The sequence below is a fragment of the Phacochoerus africanus genome, chromosome 9 (genome assembly GCF_016906955.1).
Source record: "Phacochoerus africanus isolate WHEZ1 chromosome 9, ROS_Pafr_v1, whole genome shotgun sequence".
In the NCBI taxonomy this organism is placed as follows: Eukaryota; Metazoa; Chordata; class Mammalia; order Artiodactyla; family Suidae; genus Phacochoerus; species Phacochoerus africanus.
The window spans coordinates 88,540,367-88,553,534 of NC_062552.1; the positions used below are offsets into that span (position 1 = coordinate 88,540,367).

At 43.1% G+C, this 13,168-nt stretch overlaps 1 protein-coding gene across 2 annotated transcripts in view; it reads left to right on the plus strand.

Annotated features, from left to right (window-relative positions):
• RGMA (repulsive guidance molecule BMP co-receptor a) overlaps nt 1–13,168 on the plus strand; it is a 47,344-nt gene that overhangs the window by 2,643 nt on the left and 31,533 nt on the right. Inside the window, exon 2 of one of the 2 annotated variants that reach the window (XM_047795551.1) lies at nt 10,788–10,921. The exons of the other annotated variant lie outside the window; for it this stretch is intronic. Within the exon in view, the coding sequence (XP_047651507.1) occupies nt 10,899–10,921 (23 nt within the window). The 5' untranslated portion in view covers nt 10,788–10,898. The remainder of the gene's footprint in view (nt 1–10,787; nt 10,922–13,168) is intronic. 2 annotated transcript variants of the gene reach the window in all.

A 13,168-nucleotide genomic window follows, 5' to 3' on the forward strand; every position in this document is an offset into this window, starting at 1 on the left:
GTATAGCCAGGGTTCCAGGGGTTTAAAGTGCTTTTTTTCCCTCTACAGCCTTGCTACCAAATGAATTAAACTCAATTACCTTTAACCAAGTATGGTCCCAACATTAGGTCGTGCCTTAAGATGTCTCATCACCGATCTCTCCAGAAATCTGCTATCCAGGAAAAGAGACAGGATATACCCAAATGAAACTGAGCATAAACGGACAGGATTCTCAGAAACCATTGCAGGCTCATTGGAATCTGCTAGTTCTGTGAAATGAAAAGGCACCATTCCTTAAAGATCACTGTTCTAGAACTTGACTTAGAACATCCCCCGTGTAAGTTCAAACAAGTTTTAAGGGTCTGTGGTGTTTCTGTGGCTCTCTAGAAGGACAGATTTGCTTTTCAAACAACACTTCATTGTGAATTATTTCCACAATCTTAATTCAACACAGACTTAACCTGAAGAAAGGGCGATCCGGGCTTTTCCACCTGTGGTTTCCAACCCTTTTCAGGTGACCGGTTTCTCTTTTTCTTATTTTGACTGAATGGTAGCACAATTTCAGCCTCCCTTCCCCTACTTAGCAACAGAGCTATGAAGAGCAATGAAAAGGGCAGTGGAAAAAATTAAGCACTACCTCGCCCAAGTGTGCAGACAAGGTCAGGCAGAAGTCAGTTTCCTTGGTGACAAATGAACAGCTTTTAAAAGGATGCCCAGTTTCTTAGCCAGCTCTGACCTCTGAGTAGAAAATGCTGTATCATACTAGGGCCTAGGGGTCAGGAGGCAAGAATGCTCACTGAGGTGTGAAATACTACAATTCTAAGGGCAGGAGAAGAAGAAATTTTGAAATTTGGTCAGAAATTGGAAAAAAATGTCGACTGCAAATTTAATAGCTCTCATTTAAAAGATTTAAAGTCACTGCTACTTGACAAACATAAATACATACTACATACCTAATAAAATTGTTATATCCAGATTACTAGAATAAAGAATTAAAATGTAGCAGACGCTGTTTATGTGGAAAACAGTGACAAAATTTGCCAGTCGAATTTACTTCTTGTTTTTTGACTGTTTGTGGAAAGCGACACTTCAAGATGGAGAACTTTCAGGAATCAAGATCCTGGATTTGCTCGAATCTGAAAATCTGGCAAAAACTTGAAAACAAAAGATTCTGTCACCAATCTGGTAAAAACAAGGCTGATTGTTATAGATTCTGTGTCCTCCATGGAGCCTAGCAGAGATGAGGGAACATCAGTACTGACACTCAAAAGCTTGTTGATTTCTGTTTCCTTAGGACATCACTTGGTAGTGACCATCCATTGTAGCTTCAATTCTGTTTCATTTTTTTTTTGTCTTCAAAGACTCTCATTATCTCAAGGTCTCTGCAACATCATGCTCTGGCTGATGGCAACAATCTATCCTGTTCCCTAATAATATTAGCTCTATGAACAGAAATGGCCTGCCTTAGTTTTCAGCAAGAGCCTCAGTACCATAACTTAGCTTTTTTTTAATCAAAGCATAGTTGATGCCCAATATTGTATAACTTACAAGCGTGCAGTGTAGTGATTCACAACTTTTATAGGTTATACTCCATTTACAGTTATTATAAAATTTGGCTGTATTCCCTGTGTAGTACAATTTATCCTTGTAACTTATTTTATACATAATAGCTTGTACCTCTTAATCCCCTGCCCTTATATTGCCCCTCCCCACTCCCTCTCCCTGCTGGCAACCACTAATTTGTCCTCTGTGTCCATGAGTCTGCTTCTTTTTTGTTATATTCACTAGTTTGTTGTATTTCTTAGATTCCATCTGTAGATGAAAATAGATAGTATTTGTCTTTCTCTATCTGACTTCACTAAGCATAAGAATCAATTGTTCATGTTGTTGCAAATGGCAAATTTTCATTTTTAATGGCTGAGTAGTATTCATCTGTGTATGAATAGTATATATACTTATAGTATTATATATATATATACATATGTATACATACTATATCATATATATACATATATACACATACACACACACACACACACACACACAAACACACACACCTTATCTTCTTTCCATCATGTGTCAATGAACACTTTGGTTGCTTCCATATCTTGGCAATGGTATAATAATGCTGCTGTGATCAGTTGAGGTGCATGTGTCTTTTCAAGTTAGATACATATCCAGAAGTGGTATTGCTGGGTCATATGGTAGTTCTGTTTGGAGTTTTGGGAGAAAGCTTCCATTACTTACTCTTAGCACACTTATTCTTCTTGAAGATGGATGCAGACAACTTTTCATCGTCTTTAGCAGTTTGTAAGGAATTTTCTCCTTGATGACTTCTTTAAATGAGACTAGGTGGAAACATACAGACATTCAAAGATTTACCCATGATGGCTTCCTAAACATCTATTGTGGTAGAAACCTTATGGGTCACAACGCAGACACTCCACCTTAGAATTCACTCTCCTGACAGACTGATACATTTCCCAATTGATTTGGACCACCATGTATCTCTACTTCCAGGATAGCTCTTTAAAATCCAGGGTATCTAATTGCCCAAGGTCCTTTCACAGATTTGATCCTCTCCATCAAAGTCTAATCCACTTGGGAGACTACCAGCCCTTGCTGGTTACCCCTTGTGAGCACGCCATTTTCCTAGCTCTCAGAGAGGCTTGCTCAGGAAATGTCTGCTGGAGCCATCACAGTGACTTAGAAATTTGCTGCCAGTGTGCATTTTCAGCTCAAGAATAGAATAGAACAGAACAGAACAGGATAGAATAGAATAGAACAGAGTAGATAAGTCTCACAAGAACAAGTCTATGGGACTGCTGAGGGTTTAGCTGAGCTACTCCATAGTATTACTGCATCTGCATCCATTTTGTTTGGCCAAATGGCCCATGGAAACCTTAAATTGATGCCAGCACCCCGCCCCCCCCCCCATGCAAGCGCATGCCCTAGACAGCAGCCATCCCTCATGAACAAAGGTCTCCCCTTCTCCCCAGGGCTTGCCCCTTTTGCGTCCCCTAAGACTGCCTCCCCACCCCCAGCCAATCAGGCTCACAGAAAGCCAGCTCTTTGGGTTTGAATTGACCATTCTAGCTTTAGCTCAAGAAGTCCAAAGCACTCTACCCACAGACCCTAATCAAGGCATGTGCCCCAGGTCTCTGTGATTGCACTTGGCCTTGACTTCCCCCATATGGCCCCTCGAGGTATGCCGGGTACTTCTTCCTCCAGGACCTGTGAGATCTCACCTTCTGTATTTCAGTTTTTCTCAGTCTGTTGTTGAGCCCTAGCTCGCCATCCAGCACCCAGTGCTCCACTTAATAAGTGTGAATTGAACAGATTTCTAACAGAACAAATAAATGCAGCATGGAAATGCATTTTTCATTCGCAGAATAGTAAAAGCTATGGAGTTTCCTCCAAACAGTTGGTGCCTCGAATAAGAATCAATTGGAAAGAATAGGAATTGATGTTTGGAAGTTTGGGTATATAATATACTTGCATTTATGTTTAATTTAAAGTCACCAATGGAAAGAGGTACAGTGTAAATAGTAGATTTTTAATGTCATTGCATTTTGTCAGATGGGCTTCCATTTATGTAAGCAAAAAAAGATACGGAGTTTGGGGTTAGTAGATATAAACTATTGCATTTGGAGTGGATAAGCAATGAGATCCTGCTGTATAGCACAGGGAACTATATCTAGTCATGTATAATGAAACATGATGGAGGATAATGTGAGAAAAAGAATGTATATATATATTTTTATATATATATTATAATTATATATATATTATGTTATATATTATATATTATTATATTATATATAATATAGTATAGTATATATTATATTGTATATAAAATATAATATATATTATATATTTTTATATATAATATATATATATGACTGGGTCGCTTTACTGTACAGCAGAAATTGACAGAGCATTGTAAATCTACTATAATAGAAAAAATAAAATCTTATTAAAAATTCGAAAGAAAAAAAAAAACCAGATGTAGAGCTTAGAGACCAGGCTCACCTGTAGACATTATGAGGTTCATGAAGACATCCCCTGACAGATCCAGACCTGCTAATAACCCCTCCCTACTAAATTTGGCAGGTCATTCTGCCCCAGACAGAACAAGGAATTCACAGGAGTTGAATTTATATTGTTTTATGTCAATTCATGCAGTTAAAGGCGTCTGAAATTCAGATTTCGGAATAGTAATTTCAAAGTGCTTCCCTTACTCCCCTGAGGCATACTTGGTTTTGTATTCTTGGGTATCTGGTATGTGGCAAAGAAAAGCTAGATGTTACCCTCTTCCAGGTCGTGAGGGTCTTACATTGCTTTTATTTTGAGAATGGAGCTCTCTAAACTCTTAGTATCTGATTTCTTCATGAGCAAATGGATGCTATTGGCAGAGTCTGATGACTTCAGGCTATGTAGGAAACATATTGCTCCCCTCCCACCCACACACACAACTGGGCAAAGAGTCAATGCGAGCAAAACCATCCCAAGCCAAGAAGGCACCCCAACCAAAATGGTGCCCAAGCCTTCCCTTTCTCAATCGGTGACCAATCTGTAGAGGCAGAAGCACATCTGGCTTTGAGTTCAAGACATGATCTGAATGGCTTGTGGTGTAAAGTGACTGCAGTGAATGGATAATGTAGATAGGTTTACTTAAACATCTTGCCGTGTAATATTTACCTGTCATTCAGAGGTTGTTAAGCCCAGGTAAGGACTCCATGAAAATCTGACCTAAAAATACCGCTTAACATCCAAAGGAAAAAAAAAAAAGAATTCTAGAACTATTTCAGCTTCCTGAGTTCTTAGGGGTTGGGAGAGATGGTTCAGGAAAATTTTTCTTTTCTTAAAATATTTTAATGTTTTTGTTTGTTTCTGGAAAACAGTATATCTTTAAACATACCTGCATTTCTAATGCATGACCCATCATTATACATATGGAGCATTTTATCTGACTAATAAGAAAAAATAAACCCAGTGAAGACTGAGAAATAGCCCTGATTTGGTGGGAAACACCCTGGATTTGGCATCATAAAACCCGGATTTGAGCATCTCCCTGCCATTTATATTCTTAGTGACCTAGGACAAGTCATTTAATCTCCCTGAGTCTCAGTCTCCTCATTTTGAAATGGAGACAGCTGTGCCCATCACATAGTTGAGATAATCCTACAGTTACATGGGAGACTCTGTCTTATAACAGTTGCTCAACAAAACTTGAGTATAACTGATAATGCACTTAGAACCCACCCAGAAGTCAGGGTTATCTAAAAGTCCCTGGGCACTAATTCAAAAAGATACATGCAGCTCAATATTCATGGCAGCATTATTTACAATAACAAAGATATGGAAGCAACCTGAGCATCCATCAACAGATGTATGGATAAAGAAGATGTGGTATATATACATTGGAATACTACTCAGCCGTAAAAAAAGAATGAAATTTGGCCATTTGTAGCAACATGGAAGGACTCAGAGGGCATTATGCTTGGTGCAATAAATGAGACAAAGATGAATACTGTATGATAGATATACTGTATGATAGATATCACTTGTATATGGAAGCCAAACAATAGAATAGACTTGTGAATATAACAAAATAAAAATATGCAGACTCACAGATGTAGAGAACAAATTAGTGGTTACCAATGGCGGACGTTGTTGGGGGGAGACAATAATATAGGGGCAGGGGAGTTGGAGGTACAAACTATGAGGTATAAGATAGGCTACAAGGATGTATTGTGCAACATGGGGAATGTAGCCAATGTTTTGTAATAATTGTCAATGGGAGTAACCTTTAAAATTGTATACAAAATTTAAAACTTTTTGAAATAAAAATCCTTGGGGAACTTTGCAGATTTCCCCCCAATTCCCACGCATACAAAGGCTCTACAGAATCAGGGACATAGTAGATACTTTGTTACAATCAAAGCAATGGTTCTTTTTTTAAAAAAAAAAATAATAATGGTTCTTATCCTGGTTATAAAACTAATATTGGCAACTCCTTATCAACACTTGCTTGATGCCAAGCATCTTTTCTAAGTGGTCTATTATTACTTTAACTCATTTAATCCTCACAATAATCCCGAGGGAGCCAAAGTACATATCCCCATTTTTCAAATGAGATAACTGAGGTTTAAAGAGTCCGTGTCCAGACTACATATTCTTGGCCAGCCTGCGGCATTGCTTCTCTAATGTAAAAGTAAAGACATTCCCTCAGGCTCCAACAAATTTAGAAAAGAAAGACGTGGTGGTAGAGGGAAAACATCACAGAAAGCAACACATTTGTTCTTTCTGGATTGGCACCCTTCCCCACCACCCATCAGCTGGGGATCTTCTTTATTTCAGCTTTGCATTAGCCATTCTAAACAATTTTGAATTTGATGAATAACTTGGTTATCTGTTCCTATTGCTAAATGTGTATGGTATTTGTGCTTGGCACCGACTTGTTCATTAATCCAAATACTGCAGCCTTCTGCTGGTTGGGAGAGAGACGCAGCCTCACTGTCAGTTCAAACAGTTGCCATTTGGTGGATAAATGGTTTCAAGCTGGTTCTTCTCCCAAGAACTTACTGGACTGGGGTGAGGTAGACACTGGGTGGGCTGTTCTCCACTCTAGGAACATGGCACGGCTTGGTATGGGTACCCGAAAGTTGCTTTCAAACAAGAGGTTACTAGATGCTTTCAAGGTGTGCTTTCAGGTATACAGAAGTATTGCTGGGCGTTATTGCTGAAGAATCTCATGTTGATGCTAAAACATAAAAATGTCACTTTCCAAATAACATTTCCTCCTTGTTCAGCAACATCGCACTTGGAGGGACCCAGAAATGTTCCAGATGAGGCCCCAGAATGGCTCCTTAGAGTCACGTATGGGCAAGGTCAGTGAGTTACAGAGCCAACGTCAGGTCACTGGATCCCTAGAAACCCTGGACTGTGGAGCTGGGAGATGCTGGGGGGGCATCCAGGCCCCCGTTCTGCAGATTGGGAAGCTCAGGGTCCAGAGATAGGACAGGACGGGGGCCACACAGAGGTAGAGCTGCCCCAAATCCCAAGTCTCTCTCTTTCCCCATATCCACTGCGATGTCTAAGAAGTTTTGATCTCAACACTGACAGTGAAGCAATTCACAAATGCTATCACCTTTGTACTGGGCTTTGTAGGCAGAAGAATTTGCAATTGTGGACCAGATAGGAGGTGTGCCCTAGAGTCGCAGACAAGAGCTCAAGAGGACAGTGGAGGGAGGAGGACTTTCCTAAATGCAACTCCAGCTGCATTCTAGTTTATAATCCCAGTTAGGGAGAAAGGGGAAATGTATGAAAAGGAGAAATGAGGTTGCTCCAGGAATCTGCTGAGACTCTCAGAGGTCAAGAAAGAGAGGTGAGAAGAGACGGAAGGAGGGGCTTACATTAGGGAAATGTGACCCCAGAAGCTGTTAGCAGGTCGTCAGGAGGGCTCCAGCCCAGCCGGGCTGAGGTTGGAGGACCTCAAAAATGGGCCTTTCCTTCTGTTCAGAACAAGAGGTTGAGGACACTGACAGAGGAGGGTCAATAGAGGCAGGAGAAGACCAGACGTCTCTGTGGTCTGGCAAGGAGTTGGTGAGCTCATCAGAGATGGCATGGTAGCTGGGAGTGACCCAGACCTGACCAAACGCCACTCTGCCACCAAACCAGCTGGGTAACCTCAGACACGTTCCTTACCTTCTGTGTGATGGACGCATTGAGGTAAACCAGCCTTGTCTGACTTCTGGATGAGAGGGCACACAATGAGTGTTTTTAAATGGGAACTGAAGTCCAGCAAAAGGAGAGGACATAGCTTTTTAAAGGCATTCGGCATTCCTCGCACAGACTATTTTATTTTACTTATTTTTTTAAGTGAAGCATAGTTGCTGTACAGTACTATACAAGTTACAGCTGTGCAATAGAATGATTCACAATTTCCACAGCTTATACTCCATTTACACTTATAAAATATTGGAGGTCGCATCATGGCTCCGTGGTTAACAAACCCGACTAGGATCCATGAGGACGTGGGTTCGATCCCTGGCCTCACTCAGTGGGTTACGGACCTGGCGTTGCTGTGGCTGTAGTGCAGGCTGGCAGCTGTAGCTCCGATTCGACCCCTAGCCTGGGAACCTCCATGTGCCGTGGGTGCAGCCCTAAAAAAACCAAAAACCAAAGACAAAAATATATATATATATATTGGCTATCTTCCCCGTGTTGTACAATAGATCTCTGAGGCTTATTTTATACCTAATAGTTTGTACCTGTTAATCCCTACCCCTATCTTGCTCTCCCCTCTTCTTTCTCCCCACTAGTAACTACTCTATGTCTTTGTTGTCTATATCTGAGAAGCTGCTGCTTTTTTCACAGGGACTGTTTTATATTTAAGTCCACCTGTATGTATAATAGCACTGCGGGTGTAGTGGTACCATGCAAGATTCCCATAAGTCCACCTGGATGTACATGGGTTCATCCCCTTTAGCTAGGGAACTCTGCTCTTCTAGGACTGCTTGGCTCCTGCCATGATGGAGGAGTTCATAGGGCCATTTCATGGAGAGACAGAATAAAATAGGACATACCTGCTGGAGAGAGAGCTGTAGAGAAGTTGCTAATAGTTTTTGGTAACTAGATAGGTTGATTGACTGATTTTTATGTGTGCTTATAATTGATTTTTATGTGTGCATATGGAAATATCTAGAAAGATCCATGTGAAATTGTTAATAGTTATGGCCTCCAGGGACAGTGACCAGATTTCATTTAACAGGAAATTGATTTTTTTTAACATGTATATCTATTACTGTTGCAGTTTCTTGAAATAAAATTGATGTTAGATTGAAGGAAATGGAAAGTCCAAAAAATTTGTTCTCCCAGCATTTACTTTAAAAAAAAAAAAATCCCTTTTATATCTTCCCAGTGCTAATGAATATGCCCAGGCCTACCAGCAGGGGTGTGCTTCTGGAAAGTTCTGAGGTGGACACTCCATACAGATGTCCTGTGCCAAGCTGGTCCTCCAGGCCCTGAAAGTCCCAGACTCTGTTCCTGAAAGCGGACCCCCGAGCAGGAATGCTATCCCACGGGGAAGTCTCACGTGGATTGTCCACGAGGTGGAATTTTGACATGTGGTGCTCTAGACAGTATGAGGCTGATGGTGGTATAGACAGCACCCAGTCTGGTGTTCATGATGTCCTGCTTTGCAGTCAGTGGTCCAGTTTGTTACCGAAGCTACTGACAGAGACCCTCCAATTCCAAAAGACCTGAGGACTTTGTGAAGTCCTGAGCTGATTTGCAGCAAAGGGGGTGGGGGATCAACCTGGGGCTCCCGAGACACCGCGCAAATGCCCCTCTCAGGGTCCTCAGCGCTGTGCTAGGATTATTTGTGTCCACACCTTACTGCCCCCTGGGGCTGCCCAAGGGGGCCAGACTGTCTGCTGCTCATCTGAGAACCCCGAAAACCCCACTCAGAGCCAAGTACTCACGGAAGGCTTGATGAATGGGCGAAACGGAAAGACAATAAATACATTAAAAGCATCTGCCTTGTGTATGGGGAAAATGTTACTCATCTGATCACACACATTAGAAGACATGTCCAAGAGCAAATAAAATCTGCTAATGTGTTTTAAATCTGTCCAGAGAATTCAAAGAGAAAGTGAGCTATTTCTCCAGTTTCTAAAGGGAGCTGTTAGAATGTCAGGGAAATGGATGTTTCAAAAAGCCATTAAAATATTGGAATAAAATCTGTATGTTTTAATTCCTAAGAATAAGTGTCCCTTGCGGTGAGGGAGGGAACACTCAAGCAAAGGAAATAGTGTGCACGCAGAGAGAAAGGCAGCCTGCAGCAAGAGCTAAGAAAATGAGGTAGACCAAAGCGAGAACCCCCTGGAAGACCTTCCAAAGTCAACAGTAAAGAGGTTCCTTGAAGCCAGGGTGAGGATAGTGAGACCCAAAACTGCTTTGGAAGAAGAGAAGTAGGGAGATTCCTAAACTGTCATGGAGACAAACAGGTCAAGCCTGTGACCCCCTATCCCGGGACCATCTGGAGGGAAGGGAGCAGTGGCAGCTAAAGATGGCAGTCATGGAGTTCCACATGTGGCTCAGCAGTATCAAACCCAATTAGTATCCATGAGGACAAGGGTTCAGTCCCTGGCCTTGCTCACTGGGTTAAGGATCCAGGGTTGCTGTGGCTGGGGTGTAGGCTGGCAGCTGCAGCTCCGATTTGACCCCTAGCCTGGGAACTTCCATATACCGCAGGTTCGCCCCCCCCCCCCCCCAAAAAAAAAGATGGCCATCACATCCAGGTGCCAAAATAGGCACCTCTCCTTCCAGATCCCAGCCTGTGCCCAAGCTCATAGGCTGGGTCCCCTGCCCACCAAGGAAGCCCACCCATCCAGGAAGGGTCACTTTTAATAGCCACTCTGTGGAATAGATACAAAAAGGTAATATTGATGAGCATTTTTTAAAGTCCCAATTAACTGGACCAAACACACTTTCTGAAAAGAGACCATGAAACTGGACCAGTCTATTAGCATTCCTCGAGGAGGTAGAAACAGGCCTCCTGAAACCCAGGGATGAATTATGTTTAGACTTTCAAAATTCCTTCTGACAAAGTTCCACCCCAAGGTCATTTTCAATAGTAAGTTCCTCCACAATGGGGGGTGGGAATTGCCATAGATCAGAATTGTCCTTAGCGACAGGAAACCGAAAATAGGATAAACAGGTACTTTTCTGGATGAAGAACATAAACAGTGGGAATCCCCAAGGATCGCTCGTACTCCTAGACTTTGTTTAAATGTCCATAGATCGTCTGGAAGGAGAGAGTGGTTCCAGGCCTGCAGATGAAATGAAGGCTTTGCAAAGAGATGGCAAACAAATGGTGATTAATGGCTGGACCAGCTTGAGTGAGCAAGAAGATGCATGTTAAGCTTTTGCAGGGGTAAGCCTCAGTTAATGCATTTAGAACGTAATCCTAAAAAAAAAAAAAAAAAAAGGATTGTGTCCAGTCTGTTTATAGCCACAAAAAGGGATCTGGGGTGGTGGTGGGGGGGAAATCTTTGCAAAATGTATGTTTCCTAAAGACCGTGCAGGACCAAGTATTCAGAAATGGTATGGGCAGCTGAGCCAAAAATAGTATTCTCCCTGCGCTCTACCCAAACCTGGCAGTTTTATGAGAAAAATATCTCAGAAGTATAGAAAGGGGAGTAATCACTTGGGCAGAAGGCTTTCTTTCCCTGAGAAGCTGGGCTGCTTTGTTCTTTAAGGACTTCATTGTGGAAAGATGAAGCCAGAAAGGTGATATCAAAGTCTATAAAACCTTGAAGGTTATGCAGAGAGTAAACAGGGCTGGTTCATCAAATCTGAGATGGCCAGACCCAGGGTAGCCCTTGAAGTTTCAATGAGGAATTTGAGGGATAAATTACAAAGAAAGATTAGGTCCCCCTCTGAGCCGTAAAGTAAAGTAACTAAGTTCCTTCAGACATGGTGTAGACAACATTTTTTCGAAGGTGGGGGGGATGGGAGTAGGCTAGAGAAATTATCGCCAGTAAAATGAAGGATGGATTAAGAGTCATTGACGGGGAGTTCCTGTCGTGGCTCAGTAGTTAATGAACCTGATAGTACCCATGAGGACATAGGATCGATCCCTGGCCTTGCTCAGTGGGTTAAGGATTGGCATTGCCATGAGCTGTGGTGTAGGTGGCAGGCACAGCTCGGATCCCGAGTTGCTATGGCTGTGGTGTAGGCCAGCAGCTATAGCTCTGATTCAGCCCCTAGCCTGGGAACCTCCATATGCCACAGGTGCCACCCTAAAACGGCAAAAGAAAAAAAAAAGTCATTGACAACACATCTCTGCCCTTTTTTTTTTTTTTTTTTTTATGGCCGCACCTGTGGCACATGGAGGTTCCCAGGCTAGGGGTCAAATCAGCCAACACCACAGCCACAGCGACACAGGATCCAAGCCGAGTCTGTGACCTATACCACAGCTCATGGCAATGCCAGATCCTTAAACCCCTGAACGAGGCCAGGGATTGAACCCACAACCTCATACCAGTCAGATTCGTTTCCACTGCGCCATGAAGGGAACTCCAACATATCCCTGCACTTCTGAGGACTATGTAAATACTCCTTGGGACCAGTGTTGGACCTTTACTTCCTCCTTACTGGTCAGGAGTCTGTGCATACATGTGAGAGAACCCTAAATCAAACTAGTTTTGGCAGAGCAAGGATTTTGTTGGCTCCCATAGCTGAAACAGGTCCTCAGGTAGCTCCAAGGAACTAAGGAGGAGCTTCAAGGCGAATCGCCTGCTGAGGGAGTGGTGTGGGGAGGATTAGCCCTGAAAATCACCATCAGCCCCTGAAAAGCTCACCAGATAAAATGCACCTTGTAAAGACAGTATGCCAACTCTACAAACACAGCCTCAACTCACAACACTCATCACAACTTCACCTTCTCATCAGATTGCTACCCCAGCCCCATCCTATGTAGGAATCAGAGGCCAGGGGTTCCCCCCGCCCCCATAGCAACAGTCTCAGGACAGATTCTGGTTGGTCAGCTTGGGTCATGGGCCAGTCACTGCTTTACTGAAAGCCATTATTAAGTTCTCTGCCTTGCTTGGACCTTAAGTCCAAGAGGATAAACTGATGGACTCAGCCAGGGTCTTATGGGCACCCAGAGTTGATAGAGGGGGAGGGAACTTAGAAACCTACCAGTCCCTATACACGAGTCACCTGGGAGAGCTCATCTTAGAATGCTGATGCCCAGGCTCTGCCTCCCGGGATTCAGATTCAACTACTCTGAGTGGGGCCTGGGAATCTGTATTATTAACCACCACCCCACCCAACCATGGTCTCCCGCAAGAATAAGTCCCTCCCTTTTGTGAGGTTTTGGGTGGGGCTCCCAGGCACTAAAACCACACACCCTAGCAGAGCATGTGCTGGCCCTTCACAGGCTTTCCCAGGCTCCTGCTTACTTTTTCTGCAGCCTCACATCTTTCTCCTCTAGCCATGCTCCAGCTTTTCCAGCTCCTCAGGCACACCACACCTTGGTACATGGTATAGTCAATGTTCCTTCTACCTGGAAGCCCTGCCCTGTTCTTCCTTCTGTGCCCACCACCATCCCCTGGCACACCCCCACACTGGGAAAACTTCCTCCCCACGCTGCACCCCAGACTGGGCTGGAGGCCCC